The sequence below is a fragment of the Notolabrus celidotus genome, chromosome 3 (assembly GCF_009762535.1).
Source record: "Notolabrus celidotus isolate fNotCel1 chromosome 3, fNotCel1.pri, whole genome shotgun sequence".
Lineage (NCBI taxonomy): Eukaryota > Metazoa > Chordata > Actinopteri > Labriformes > Labridae > Notolabrus > Notolabrus celidotus.
This window is the reverse complement of record NC_048274.1, coordinates 8,901,573-8,914,996: the sequence shown is the minus strand read 5'-3', so window position 1 is coordinate 8,914,996 and position 13,424 is coordinate 8,901,573. Positions and strand designations below refer to the sequence as shown.

General features: G+C 40.6%; 1 protein-coding gene across 3 annotated transcripts in view; it reads right to left on the bottom strand.

Moving 5' to 3' along the window:
• The window catches only part of lmo7b (LIM domain 7b), a 41,550-nt gene that overhangs the window by 2,940 nt on the left and 25,186 nt on the right, over positions 1 to 13,424 (bottom strand). For 2 of the 3 annotated variants that reach the window (XM_034679765.1, XM_034679768.1), the window contains 14 exons: positions 11,447 to 11,782; positions 10,008 to 10,122; positions 8,139 to 8,300; positions 7,831 to 7,991; positions 7,650 to 7,713; positions 3,689 to 3,714; positions 3,460 to 3,567; positions 3,294 to 3,365; positions 2,755 to 2,948; positions 2,434 to 2,478; positions 2,146 to 2,198; positions 1,895 to 2,066; positions 1,632 to 1,820; positions 1,419 to 1,524 (listed from right to left, as the gene is read on the bottom strand). In XM_034679765.1, coding sequence (XP_034535656.1) covers positions 1,419 to 1,524; positions 1,632 to 1,820; positions 1,895 to 2,066; positions 2,146 to 2,198; positions 2,434 to 2,478; positions 2,755 to 2,948; positions 3,294 to 3,365; positions 3,460 to 3,567; positions 3,689 to 3,714; positions 7,650 to 7,713; positions 7,831 to 7,991; positions 8,139 to 8,300; positions 10,008 to 10,122; positions 11,447 to 11,782 — 1,803 coding nt within the window. The remainder of the gene's footprint in view (positions 1 to 1,418; positions 1,525 to 1,631; positions 1,821 to 1,894; positions 2,067 to 2,145; positions 2,199 to 2,433; positions 2,479 to 2,754; positions 2,949 to 3,293; positions 3,366 to 3,459; positions 3,568 to 3,688; positions 3,715 to 7,649; positions 7,714 to 7,830; positions 7,992 to 8,138; positions 8,301 to 10,007; positions 10,123 to 11,446; positions 11,783 to 13,424) is intronic. The other variant, XM_034679766.1, reaches the window with a different exon arrangement.

The window sequence follows — 13,424 nt, the reverse complement described above, 5'->3', positions numbered from 1 at the left end:
AATGTGCGCAAACAAAATCTCTCTTTAAATATTCTCAGAGTGTTATGTGCGTCTGTAACACATATAGAGCAGAGAGTTAAAGACGTTAGTAAACTTTGAATCTACATGCTAATGAACTTTAAGTGAAGTGAAGCAGCCGGTGAGATTTTCACAGTGAGGATCTAAAACGTGAAGCAGGGCAGCAGGTGGGCGTGTTCTACTCGACCAATCACATACATGAAACAAAAATACAAGGCTGAACCACCGAACAAACACCAGGAGAGAGAGAGAGAGAGAAGAGGAAAGAAGCACGGAGAGGTGGCAGAAATAACTGTGCAAGCAGATTGACTCTAAAGATCCTATGACTGATTATATGGACTACAATCCTTCTGACCTTACTCAAAGGTACAGTCACAGCAGCCTTCAGACCCCTTTTCATTTTCCCACAGTAAGCATTAAAACAGGATGTTGAATTTTCCACCAAATTTGGTAAAATAAAAAAAAATGTACATATATATTGAATTAAATGAAAAAATGTCCATGTGCAATAACTAAACTGTGCACAAGTAGGAAGTGTCCATAGTGTATATATTTATTATATTTTATTTTATATTATTCAAATTTTTTACCTTTAAAGCTTGGGTTGGTAGTCAGATTTAGATATTTTTTTGTTATAATGGTTCAAATGTTCTTTCTGTCCCAATGGCAATCAATACATAATGTGTTCTTAAAAAAATCTCTTACTTTAACTCTTCCTGTCCCATTAAAGTTCCTTAACATAGACATCTCTGGGGTCCCTGAGCTCCCTTGTCTCGTAGGTTTCTCTGGATCTCTGCCCTAGCAGCCTGCTGCTGTGGACGTGCCAGACTCCAGCTGCTACAACTACTACTATCCATCTCAACACTATCATCTCTCTCTTCATCTCCCTCTATCCCTCTCTCCAACACGGTCTCAGCAGATGTGTGTCTAACATGAGTCTGGTCCTGCTGGAGGTTTCTGCCTGTTAAAAGGAAGTTTGTCCTTGCCACTGTAACGTGCTGAATGCTGCAAAGTGCTCTGCTCATGGTGGATTAAGATGAGATCAGACTGAGTCCTGTTTGTAAGATGGGACTAGACCTTATCCTGTCTTGATGTTGGGTCTTTGTTAATAATGGAAAATATAGTACGGTCTAGACCTGCTATGTTTAGAAAGAGTCTTCAGATAAGGTTTGTTGTGATTTGGCACAATATAAATAAAGACTGATTTAGTTTATGTTTAAGATGGAAAATTTGTGACTCAATAAGAAACATAATGTATATATTTTTTGTTCATCAATGGCCGCCACAGCTGACCATCATTCACCTCTATGGAAGCAGTGGCTGGTTCAGTGCATGTTCAGACTGAGCTTTGGGGACATGAGCTGCTGTGACCGCACGTTCACCTGGTCCAAACCTCTCACCTGGAAACAGGCGAGGTGGAAGCAGAGACTAAGGGTCTCTATGACCATGGCTGCCCCACTACCCAGGAGACGCTCACACACACAGCAAGTCCTTCTGCCACTGATCCTGGGGCAGCACATGTTGACAGTGTGAGGTCATGAATGATGAGACAGAAAACAACACACTGAAACATGCGTACGATAAACAGGAGTGAGATTTGCATCTTTACCAACCTGCCTTGATGAGTCTGATCCAGAGCTGCGTGTCTCTGGAGTTGTATTTTTCCAGTGCTGTAGCGTGAGGATGAGTTCCTGCTGGGAGCAGAATAACCTGCAGCAGCTGAGTGTGGACGAGGGTAGCTGATTGCAGTGCTCAACATTGGTGACTGCCGGAAAGTGTCAAGGTTATCCAGAGACTCATACCTGCAGGGACGAGGACACGTGACATATCTGTAAGAGAAACGAGTACAGCATACACTGAGTACAGGCACACTCACCTCTTCATAGGGACCCCCACATAGACGGGTTCCTTCTGAACGCTGCTGCTGCGCTGACGTATCCAGCTGTTGTCTGTCAGAAGCTGAGTCCTTTTTTTCATCTCCTCTAAAATCAGCTGTCTCTCTTTCTCCCCCTGAGACACAGAGAGTCCCAAGCTTTTCCTCTGATCACCTGGACCAATGAGAGAGACAGAGGTTAGCACAGAACATCACCAGAGAAGAAGAAATGACACAGAGGGTTTACAACTTACCTTTCATTTGTTTGTGAGGGCCAGCTAATGCCGGTGTGGACAAAGACTTCGCCCTACAGGAGGGAAAAGGAACACAAGTCTGATGATTTCACACAAAAATGAGGACAGTAAAGGTGACTGTGTGCATGCTGATGTTGGCTTTGAAGAGAGGGATCCTTTCAGGAGGGGTGAAAACATGTAGCTCCCTTGGATCTCTTCCCTAAGAGCTATAAACTAGTGTCTTTTATACTGTAACAGCTGTCAGCCCCGAGTCATTTAGAGAGAAAACTGAGCTTGTTGTGTTCTGACCTGTGTGCAGGCGACAGCTGAGCAAAGCCGCACGAGTCCTCCACCCTGAGGTGCAGCATGAAAGGCGAAGCAAAGCAGCAGGAAGTGCAGCAGCAGCATAAAAAGGATCAGAACATTTTGGGAAAAAATTAAGTCCAGGAAAGGAAAATATAATAATAATTATTATGATTATTTCTATTTTCATTATAATTATCATTATCATATTTATTGTTATTATTATCATAACAATAATAGCACCTTAAATCCAAACTGTTAAACCCAGCACAATATGAGTTGTTATTGTGGGCTGCACAGACACAAGGAGAGGTAAACCTTATTTACCAGGCCTGTTCATTGATCTTGTCCCTCTGCAGTCCTTGTGAATCACTTCGAGTCTTTGATCCTGCTTCTGTCAGCTCATGTCTCTCAGGGCTGTGCTCTTCTTCTTCTCTGGTTTTGTTTGTCAATCCGTTCACATGGAGCAGGGGGCTGGTAGAGCTTTCACTGCCGTTGATCATCTCGGGTGCAAAGGGGTTCTTTTTCAAATATATTTAAAGAAAAAGAGAAAAATAAATGACATCTGTGGGAAACAGAGTTTATGAGGTGTCCCAAAAGTGCACAACAGGAAAGCAATATGTTAGACAATATGCATGCAGCTGAAGGTAGGCTGCTTAAAGAGTGATTAGATATTTTGAGAGGAACAACTAGCTATTATCACCACAAAACATGATATTTATTTCATTATAGAGGACATACCATAAAGAGCAATATAAGGGAAACTGCTTAAAGCCATTAGATGCTAAAAACGACATCAGAAATGATCTGCAGCTTTGAAAAAGCTCCTCTAAACCACATTATACTACCCCTGACTTCCTGCACACCTGCCCCTCTGCATCCTGTTGAGCCCTCTGCCACTCAGCCTCAAGTCTCTCCTGATCCCGCTGATACTGCTCCTTAAAAAACACAAACACAAACACAGCTTTCAACAACAAATGAGCATTAAGATTAAAAAAGGAGAGCTTTCCTCATCAGTGATGGGTTTTTCACCTGTAGGAGGCGCTCCTGTTCTTCCTGCCACTTCTCCTGACGCCTTCGATCCTGCTCGTGGTCCCACGACCAGCTGGAGGAGGAGGGGCTGATGGATGGAACCTGGAGCTGGTGAAGTACAAAAACAGACACAAACAGGATCACAATACAAGACACATAGCCTCTGAACACACACAGGACTTATGTTTGAACATGCACTAATCAAGAAACGCTAATGGAGGAGACTCACATCAGATATTGCAGATTCTGAACCTCCTGAGGAAGAAAATAACAGGTTAGCAAACATATATGACTCATCATCAGGTAGTGTGTGAAGGTTATAAATTCACCACAATCACAGCTGGGGACACATTAGAAGACTGATCATTTGAATCAATGGGTGAGTTTATGCATCATGTGTTGTGTGTTTTTGTAACTGACTCCTGACATCTTTGCAGCCTCTCATCACACAGGATGAAAATGAGGGCTGAAGTGACAGACAACTGATGTAGAGGTAAAGGTTGCAAACCTGATTTATGGATTTATATAGAATAGATTATAAGTTTACAGTATTATCCTGCCATTTATCTCTGCCATAAAGACGCAATATCAACCTGCACATCTGCATAAAATGTCCTTACTGCCTGTAATTACAACTATTTATATTATGTGTAACATTTCTATACCTTTAAAAAGAAAATCTTATCTATTTTTTATTTTCCCTTTATATATTTTTCTCCATTTGTACTTTATTATTATTCATTTTATTTGTTTATTTTGACAGAGACAGTCTAAGCCATTTAGCTGTACCAGAGTTAGCTTTTAGCTAATTTACATCTGTAGTCCCTGGACAGGGAACGTAGACAATGCCTCTGTTTAAAACAAACAGACAGACATAGTAGCAGGTAGTAAAAAAAATATTGTTGTGTAGCTATGTCTTTTCCCCCCGGTGATGAATAAAGTAACTCATCTTATCTTAAAACCTTGTTGTCTATCTTTCATATACTGTGGACATGTCCTGTACTCAAACACTGATGGGTAAATATTCAACAAATTCTTTAGCAGAAACTTTAAGTTTCTTTTTCAGCATTTCATAAAAGTGACTGTTCTAGGCTCCTCTTGTGAACTCGAAGACTCTGACCGGTTTCCCTTGGAAAAGAGATGGATCATCCTGGCTTTAACAACAGCCAAACATATATTATTGAGACACTGGAGAAAGAAAGACCCACCTCCCTATGAAGAATGGGCAACTACCATGGCTCAACATGCTGCTTATGAAAGAGTGGCATATTGCTTGCTGAACAAACTGGGGCCCTTACACAGCCTTGATGTCTATTACTGCAACTTAAGAGGTCAGTCTATTAGCTAGATTTAAAAATACTTAAAGGATGGATGTATATTCAGTATTTAGGAAAAAGTGTGTGTGGTTTTGTCTTTTGTTTATTTGTCATTTCTTGTACGTTTGTTTAACGGTGTCTTTGTTTGTTTACCCTCCGTCTTTGTCAAACATACTATGCCTATGTTACACATAAGACTGTATGGTTATGTAATATGGAGTCCTTTAATTTCTCGTATGAAAATCAATAAAAACTGTTGAACATAAAATCAAATTTAAAAAAACGTGTTCATCTGTAAGCCTTTAATTAGCATCCTTAAGACAACTAGTCACACATAATGAAAGGAATAACAAGTTAGCTCTGGCCTCAGAAAGATGTCCCCACAACTCTTAGTTGTTATTTTTATTAATGCCAGATGTTGTTAGAGTTTGTGAATAGTAAACAGGAACGATGTCAGCACACTTGATGTCCTTTTAACTGTTTAATCTGGGCAAAAGCACCGACCAGTCACAGTAACAAAGCCTACTTCATGACTCTTAAATAAAGGAACCTTTAGGACCTTAAATCCTTCCACTGTTTTCTTGTGGTCTGTATGGGATGTTACTAACCTCTATCTTTAGATATGTGATTCTGCCTGTTGTGATTTTTCCCCTTTAAGTTTTATTTTGTAACTATCAGAATCACTTCCTGTATTTAAGGGCTTGTCGCCCAGATTAAATAGTTAAAGGACATATGGTGTGCTAACTTCTTTCCTGTTTAGTGTTTCTGTGCAGTCGTGCACCTTTAAAAAGTGTTAGTGTGCTCCTTTTTCACTCTCTGGAGTTTGTGAAAAGAACATAATTCTTTAAGATGTCTTAAATGAATGAGTGTTAAGATTTTATTTTAAGACTAGATGCCACAATCTGCAGGTTTGTTATGCTAATTAGCAACTCCTCTGCTAATGTGTCCCCAGCTCTTAGACACTGCAAACAGCCGCAGTGAAAGAAACTTTCACAAAAGATTAAGCATTAAAAATCAATCATTTACAAGCTGCATCCGAAAGAAATGCTTTGTCGAACGAAGCAGTAATTCTCCTGAAGACACTCGCACACACGACACAGTGCAGACATTTACCACATAAGTAAACCCATGAGCTGAATCCAGCAGACCCTGCAGACCCTGCAGAGAGGAAGCCAGTGCAGCAGGACATGTATCAGATTCATTAACAACCACAAAAGGATAGCAGCATCACAAGCCAGTCTTTGTGTTAAGGAAGGAAAAACCCACCAATTAAAAATGACACCCAGCTACCACATAGACTATCTAATGGTTCAGTGAAAGGAGCATCTGTTCTGTGTTATAGACATGATTAGTGCCGTCAGATCTGCCTCAGTCGTTTACAAATTAAGAAGAATTCACATTCCTTTGCCTTGAATTAATAGTTTTTATATTCTGTTTCTGGGGCGGGCTACTTTAATCAAACCCTGTTTTAGTATCAGAATTATAATATTGACCTGAATACAAGACAACCCCACTTTAAGACATATTTTTAAGAAAAGACCAAATCTGGTTTTATTCAGAATTATGATGAAACACGCTCATTAAAAAAGGGGTAGGTTGTTATTTTCTTACTTTAAATGAAATCATGTTTTTAATGTCTCTCTCCGACTCCAACCTCAACTCGGTCTCAGCAGATGTGTGTCTAACATGAGTCTGGTCCTGCTAAAGGTCTCTGCCTGTTATAGGAAGTCTGTCCTTGCCACTGTAACTTGGTAAATGCTGCAGGGGAACTGACACACTGGGATACTATCTCTCTCTCCTCTCTATGCCCGTCTCTTACTTTAACTCTTCCTGTCCCATCAAAGTTACTAACCATAGACCTTTCTGGAGTCCCTGAGCTCCCCTGTCTCGTAGGTTCCTCTAGATCGCTACTGTGGACATGCCAGACTCCAGCTGCTACAACTACTACTATCCATCTCACCTCTATCATCTCTCTCTCTTCATCTCCCTCTATCCCTCTCTCCAACACGGTCTCAGCAGATGTGTGTCTAACATGAGTCTGGTCCTGCTGGAGGTTTCTGCCTGTTAAAGGAAGTTTGTCCTTGCCACTGTAACTTGCTAAATGCTGCAAAGTGCTCTGCTCATGATGAATTAAGATGAGATCAGACTGAGTCCTGTCTGTAAGATGGGACTGGATCTTATCCTGTCTTGATGCTGGGTCTTTGCTAATAATAGAAAATGGAGTACGGTCTAGACCTGCTCTGTTTTGGAAAGAGTCTTCAGATAACATTTGTTGGGATTTGTTCATGAGTCTCAATGTCTTAAACTCAAGGTAAATAAAACTGGATCAAACTGAACAACCAGGGCATGTTTACTTCCAAGTGGTGCCTTCAGGTGTAGTTTGTATTTTATGGTATCTTGTTAATTAAGAAAATTAGAGTACATTTTTTTATTCTCATGTGAATATATGCTTCTGTACAATCCTGCTTTTTAAAAATGTAGTTCCATGAATAAATAAATAAATAAAAGGATGTTAAATTGAGGTCTATAGGGCACATTAGTCTTTTGATTTCTTTTATTTAGCAGTCAAACCTTGAATCCTTTTAAAAGGATGAAAACGGAAAAGGAGCTTTTAACTGCTTTTGATAAATATTCATCAAAGAACCAAAGCCAAGCACCGATCACCAGAGCTGCTTTACATGGAGCTGAAGCTCAAACTGGAGTTTTACCTTTCCATCTGAAAAACTCAGCCCTCCTTCTCTGATTTTTCTTTATAATATTACAATAATCTACATGAAGAGGAAGGACAGACACAGTGAGAAGACACCGCAGTGTGAGGAGTTAAAACAGGAGGTGTTTGCCTTGATTGATCACAGACTGGAGGCCTGGTGTTACCTGTACTTCTGGATGTCCTGTGGCTGTCAGCATGCTCTCCATTCATGACTTTACCCTGCATCACCTGGGCAGGTGAAAGAACATTCACCTGATGAGCTCCACTTATCATGAAGCTGCTCTTTCAGAAGAAGAGCTTCTATTTCTGATCTGAGGATTAGACAACCGGCTTCATAATGCTCACATTGTCAGTCTGCCCGTTGCATTTGGACACTCTCACTGTGGTGTCTGCAGAGGCCTGGTGCTCAGGGTAACCTATCAGAAGGGGCGCTGCTGTGGTCAGATTAAGGGTCATCCTGCTCTGTCCTGGCTGGTTCTGATGACTCCCCTCACTGGTGCTCCAATCTAATGAAAACAACCAGTCATCATGCACTGAGGCCTCGCTGTAAACAATGTTTGTGACCACTGGTTAAAGCTAAAAGGTTAAATCATGATGTACAACTTGACTCAACAGCAAAATGAAAAAAACTCCTCTGCAGCTCATTATCTTACCCTTGTTTCCATAGCGCCGGATGTCCATGGTCAGACTGCCACTTTGCAGGGAAGATGACATTTTATCCTTCCACTGGGTGTAGTTCATGTGGGCCGCCGCAACCCCATTAACAGCCACGATCTCATCGTCCACACACAGCTGGCACAGCTCTGCCGGGCTGCCTGAGGAAGAGGAAGAGGAGGAGGAAGAGGAGGGACAGGTGTCAGGGAAGTAAAAAAAACAGGACACTTAGAAACCTGAAATAAAAAAAATGGTAGCTCCTTCAGAGATTTGTTCTAGAAACAGGCTGCAGACACAGGGCCGCGTTCAACAACATCATCTTTTTCATCATGATTTACAATGACTTTTTTCATCTTTTTGCAACATTCATTCATACATTTGCAGAATTGTATCTACACATAAAACAGAAAAATATTTTATCTGCTTCAAAAAACAAATAGGAATGAAAGAAAGAAAAATAAATGAATAAATACATAAATAAATGAATGGAAAATAAAAGGGTCAAATAAAAACAACCTAGTTACTTATCTATATCAATAAAAAAAAGAAAAAAAAAGAAAAAAGAAAATGAAGGAAAACCATATCAAAATGCAATTACACACTGTTTCAAAATTTTAAGTAATAATAATAAGAGTTTTAATCATTTTTTTCAGACATTCAGATTTTTCTTAAATTTCCTCTTCTTAAGGTTTCTAAGATAAGTCTGTCAGATTCATGAACACTGTGTTCTTAAATTGATAAATGCCATTTCTCCACAAGTTTGAAGCTCGATGTTCCTAAGTGTCATAGATACGCCCCTTAAATGCCCATATAAGGGCGTGACACTGCAGGGCCACACACAGACATCACACAGGCTCGAGAGACGAAGAGGAGAGCCATCAGGAATGTGTATATTACATTAAACTGATTACACACGGGACTCTGAGTAAAAGCTGATTTATTTAATCTGAATCTTTAATCTGAAGTAGAGCTGCTTGAAGTGAAACACAAACAAAGCTGATGTTTTTTTTTTAATTATATTTTGTAGCTTCAGTAGTCGTTCAAAGATCGCCTTCATCAGAAACGGATGCACAGCAGATGAAGGGAAATTAAAAGTTTGATCCCAAATCTGAAGGAAGGTTTCCTGAGACAGACTTTTCTCTACTCTGTCCAATAATTGATTCGATTGGACCGTGACTTCATCCTGAAAGCTGTAAAATGATTGACACGTGACATATGAGTCATTAAATACCTCTGTGTGAAGGGGAGTTATATATTATTTAAACTGTAGTCTATATCATTGTCTTGTCATCTTGTACATCAGATTAATATTTCAGGTTTTTATATCTGAACAGTAAAGCTAAGCTAAAGAACATTTAGTGAATGAGACCCCTCGAGTACAAGGTTGCTTTTCAGAGCTAAAAAGTAGGCCAGGATGCCAAAACTACATCGCAGCAAGTAAGTGAGACATCCTCCTACATCTCATGAAATATTCACGGTGGAGTTTAAAGTCATTGGCTACATAAGGTAAGGTAGTTTTGTAGTTGGGTGCATGCACAGTGAATGCACATAAAAGAAACAGGAAATAACCTCTGGACCCAAACAGAACAATCAGTCAGACACATGGGAGGTGATCCTCTGTTTTACGTCTGAGTATTGGTGGAGACTGTTTGTTAGTGCTGAGTTAACGTCTTTAAATCACTGATCTGTTTTCAAGTGCATGCAAGAGAAGCAAAAATAAGAACAATATGCACCACACAGTGTAAACCCGAATGACCTCAGTCCTCCATATATCTCTGAAACAGTGCGACGTCATCGTAACATGAAATGTGATGTTAATGAGGCAAAACTCCAGCTAATGGAAAGTAGATGAATCTTAAAATTCTTACCTGGTTGAATGGATTTGACTCTCGCTCCAGAAGAGTCCCAATGAGTCTGAAATCCAAAGTCTGGTCTGCTGTTGGGTTTGAGAGTAAGGCTCACTCTCATGTCACTGTGATCCACCTGAAACACACACACACACACCCACACGATGAAGCGACACCCTGTGATCCAATGTCCTGTGCTTCCTGACAGAAACAAGATACTTCACAGGTTCGTTACACACACAGGGACACACTGTTTATTATTTGAACAAATAAAAATAGCTGATAAAACATTATTTTGAATGATATCATCTCCACCTGAGGAGGAAAACAATGCAGAGAAAATCTCTATGTAGAATGGAGACACTTTTTTCATGAAGGGAAATCCTGGAAGTATGTAAACATTTGCTTTATGGGTGTTTAGCTATAACTTTCAAGGCGTGAGAATCGGCTCTAATGAGCATGCAGTCGAGGCTCCAGTTGTGTCTGCAGCTCAGGACGATGGATATTGATGATCTGTTATTGTTGAAAATTATGCTGCTGATGTTCGGTCAACAATGTTAGTTGCTCATTTCAGAAATCTCTTAAAGCAATCATTCATACAACTTTTGACTAATCTTTCATTGTCAGAATAAAAACGGCCAATTCTCTTCTGCATATTTTTTTGCAGCATCTCAGGAAGTCGAAGCTGTTAAGTTCTGTGACTGGCTGAATAATAATGTTGGTGTTATAATGCATGAACTCAAAAAGCCGATGCAGAGATCGGACAGTGTTTTGGTTTAAACAGCGACCCAGTTAACTGCCGACTTCAGCCGGATGATTCCCTCATAAACATCTTTAGACGATCATTAAATATCAGATGAGGATATTTTGAAATCTTAATAAAAAACTAAACCAGAGTTCCCAGGAACTCCCTCTGTGTTTCAGCAGCTGTGTTAACTCCACAAACACCGACACGTTCAGCTGAAGGTCTCCAGTTTACAGGATCACTTTTAAAACCGTAACACCGGGAGAGACGCATGAGCAGTGGGCTGAGAGACGACTACTGTTACAAGCTGCTAAATCAAGTGAATCACACATTCTTCTTTTGAAAAGTACACATACATACAAAAAAAGATAGAACAAATAAAAACAAATGAAAGAAAGAGGAATCAAGTGAATCACAGATGTGTGTGATGTAATTGTGGACGGCGGGCGGAATAAAAACACTGCAGGTACTCGACCAATCAGACACATTCAGCATTGCAGGCCCTGCCCTCTGAAAGCCCTGGGACCTTTGAAAAGTGCTACCCCACTAGCAGGGGCTTTTAAAGTGGGAGATTGTCTACCCCTGAACTAAATTTAGACCCTGGGTCCACCGGTCGAAACGCACAAAAAACGCCTTTTGCATTCATTGCTGCACAATTGCAGGTGGAAATGTTGTTCAAAGTTAATTACATGTGCTGAAAACAAATACAGCTCACCTTTAGGCCATCAGTGCTCACATTTGAAGTGAGAGTGGAGGAGCGTTTGTTGTGTTTGGAATAAGGCTGCGGTAGTAGCTGGGTCTGGCTAGAGAGCTGATGATGATAGCTGTTGCTCTGGAAGGATTTCTGGCTCCTGTAAGTGGCACCTTTCCCCTCCTCCCCCTGATCTTTACCATTCTGCTGCGTGTGCGTCTCCTTCCTCGGTGAGATTGCAGTCTGGAATTGACCCTTCAGGTGGGCCGTCGCCGTCTGTCTTTTGAGCGAGGATTCAGCGGGTGGAGAAAGATATTCCTCTTTCTCGCATTTCAGCAGGAGACCTTGGTTGCTCTCTACCTGGAGACGAACAAAAACAACATGTGCTTAGAGTGACAGCAGGGTGACATGTGATTGCACCATTTTTTCTGAAATGTCATTATTGTCAGACGGGAACAGAACATCTCTAACAAACACAAATTAGTGAAAATAAAGACGCGTTTTTGTGCACTCAGCTGACACTGTTCACAACGGTGCAGCAGAATCTCCATTATTAATGAGCAGGGTGATCCAAGATAACACGGTAACACAAACTCAGCCCCCCTCCCAGCACACATGGCATTTTCTGAACAAGTCCCTGTACCCACGTCTGAGCACTAAATGTCCATCGGACCAGAAGCAGGCCAGACTATAAAATTAAAATTGGCAGGTGGCTCGTCCTCCTACTCCAAAAAACTCAAGTTCACTTTACAAAACCCTCATCGCTGTGCTCCCATCAGGTCCATCACAGTAACAACCAGTACTCAGAGCATCTTGATTAAAAAATGGGACACATTTGGAGTTGAAACAGGAATTAAAGGCTGAATGAATCACAGGGATGCATCAAACAGGGTGTTTTGGTTTTATCTCAGGGTGATGATGATGAAAAAAATGCTAAATTGCACAAAAACATGAAGTTAGATGTCAAGAAGTTTTAATGGAGTTATGTTTAGCTTTCATTAAGAATAACTGCAGAGAAAATACTAGGGATGGCCATCTCAAGCAAAAATACAATTGTATGAATTTAACAGTTCCATTATAGTTCCCATAATGCAATGCAAAATGGTGCATTGCAGTCATTGGACAAAAAAAAGCTATCTACATTTTTTTCTTAATGCAAGCTTTTCATGTAATTGCTGCAATCTACCTCCTGCCTCTCGTGCTCATACGATCTGGTCATGTTGGAAAGATGCACACCCACATACTGTACCTTTGCACACTGGATACATGATATACTCTACAAGTATTCAGGGATTCCATGAGAGGCTCTACAAAGACTTTCATACAATATGTAATCCCTTTCTGAGTTACATTAAAGAACAAATTAACCTGTCTGCAGTCCCGTGTGATTAACTTCCGCCCTCTTAATTCAGAGATACTGTAACCTAACTCAGTCCTCGCAGGACTCCAGGCACCTAAAGTGACATTCCTACATGTTTTTGTGCAATATTTTCTTTTACACAGCTGGTTTATCTTAATTTAAAATAATGAATTTTACATTGTTGATGATTGGTTCCAAACAAAGTTTGCACCTGGACTAAGTTTTGTTCTTTTTTCCAAGTCTCTGTATTATGCTTTCTTCTTCTTTGGTTATTTAACAGCAGTTAGCAAGCAGTTTTCAAATGTGCTACAGCCACCGTTTGGCTGTTATAATGTAGCTCTAGCGAAAGTTCAGACAGGAAGACTGTCAGTTGTTTAACTCTCCTCTCCCTCATTCAATAGCTCACCCGCTTCCAGCTGCAGGCTCCAGAGCTGTCTTTGGCGAATCAGCAGCGGCGTCATCCAATAGCTCAGTGGCACGCACCTTATCATCAGCCTATCAACTCTCTGCTGTCTTTTTAAATGTGTCTCTCTCTCCTGCTAGTTCCTTCTTGCATTGATGGTGTGCACCCCTCCACCTCCCCGTCTCCACCTGATCTCTGCAAGTCTTCATTTCCTTGGATCATCAGCCACCACCACCAGT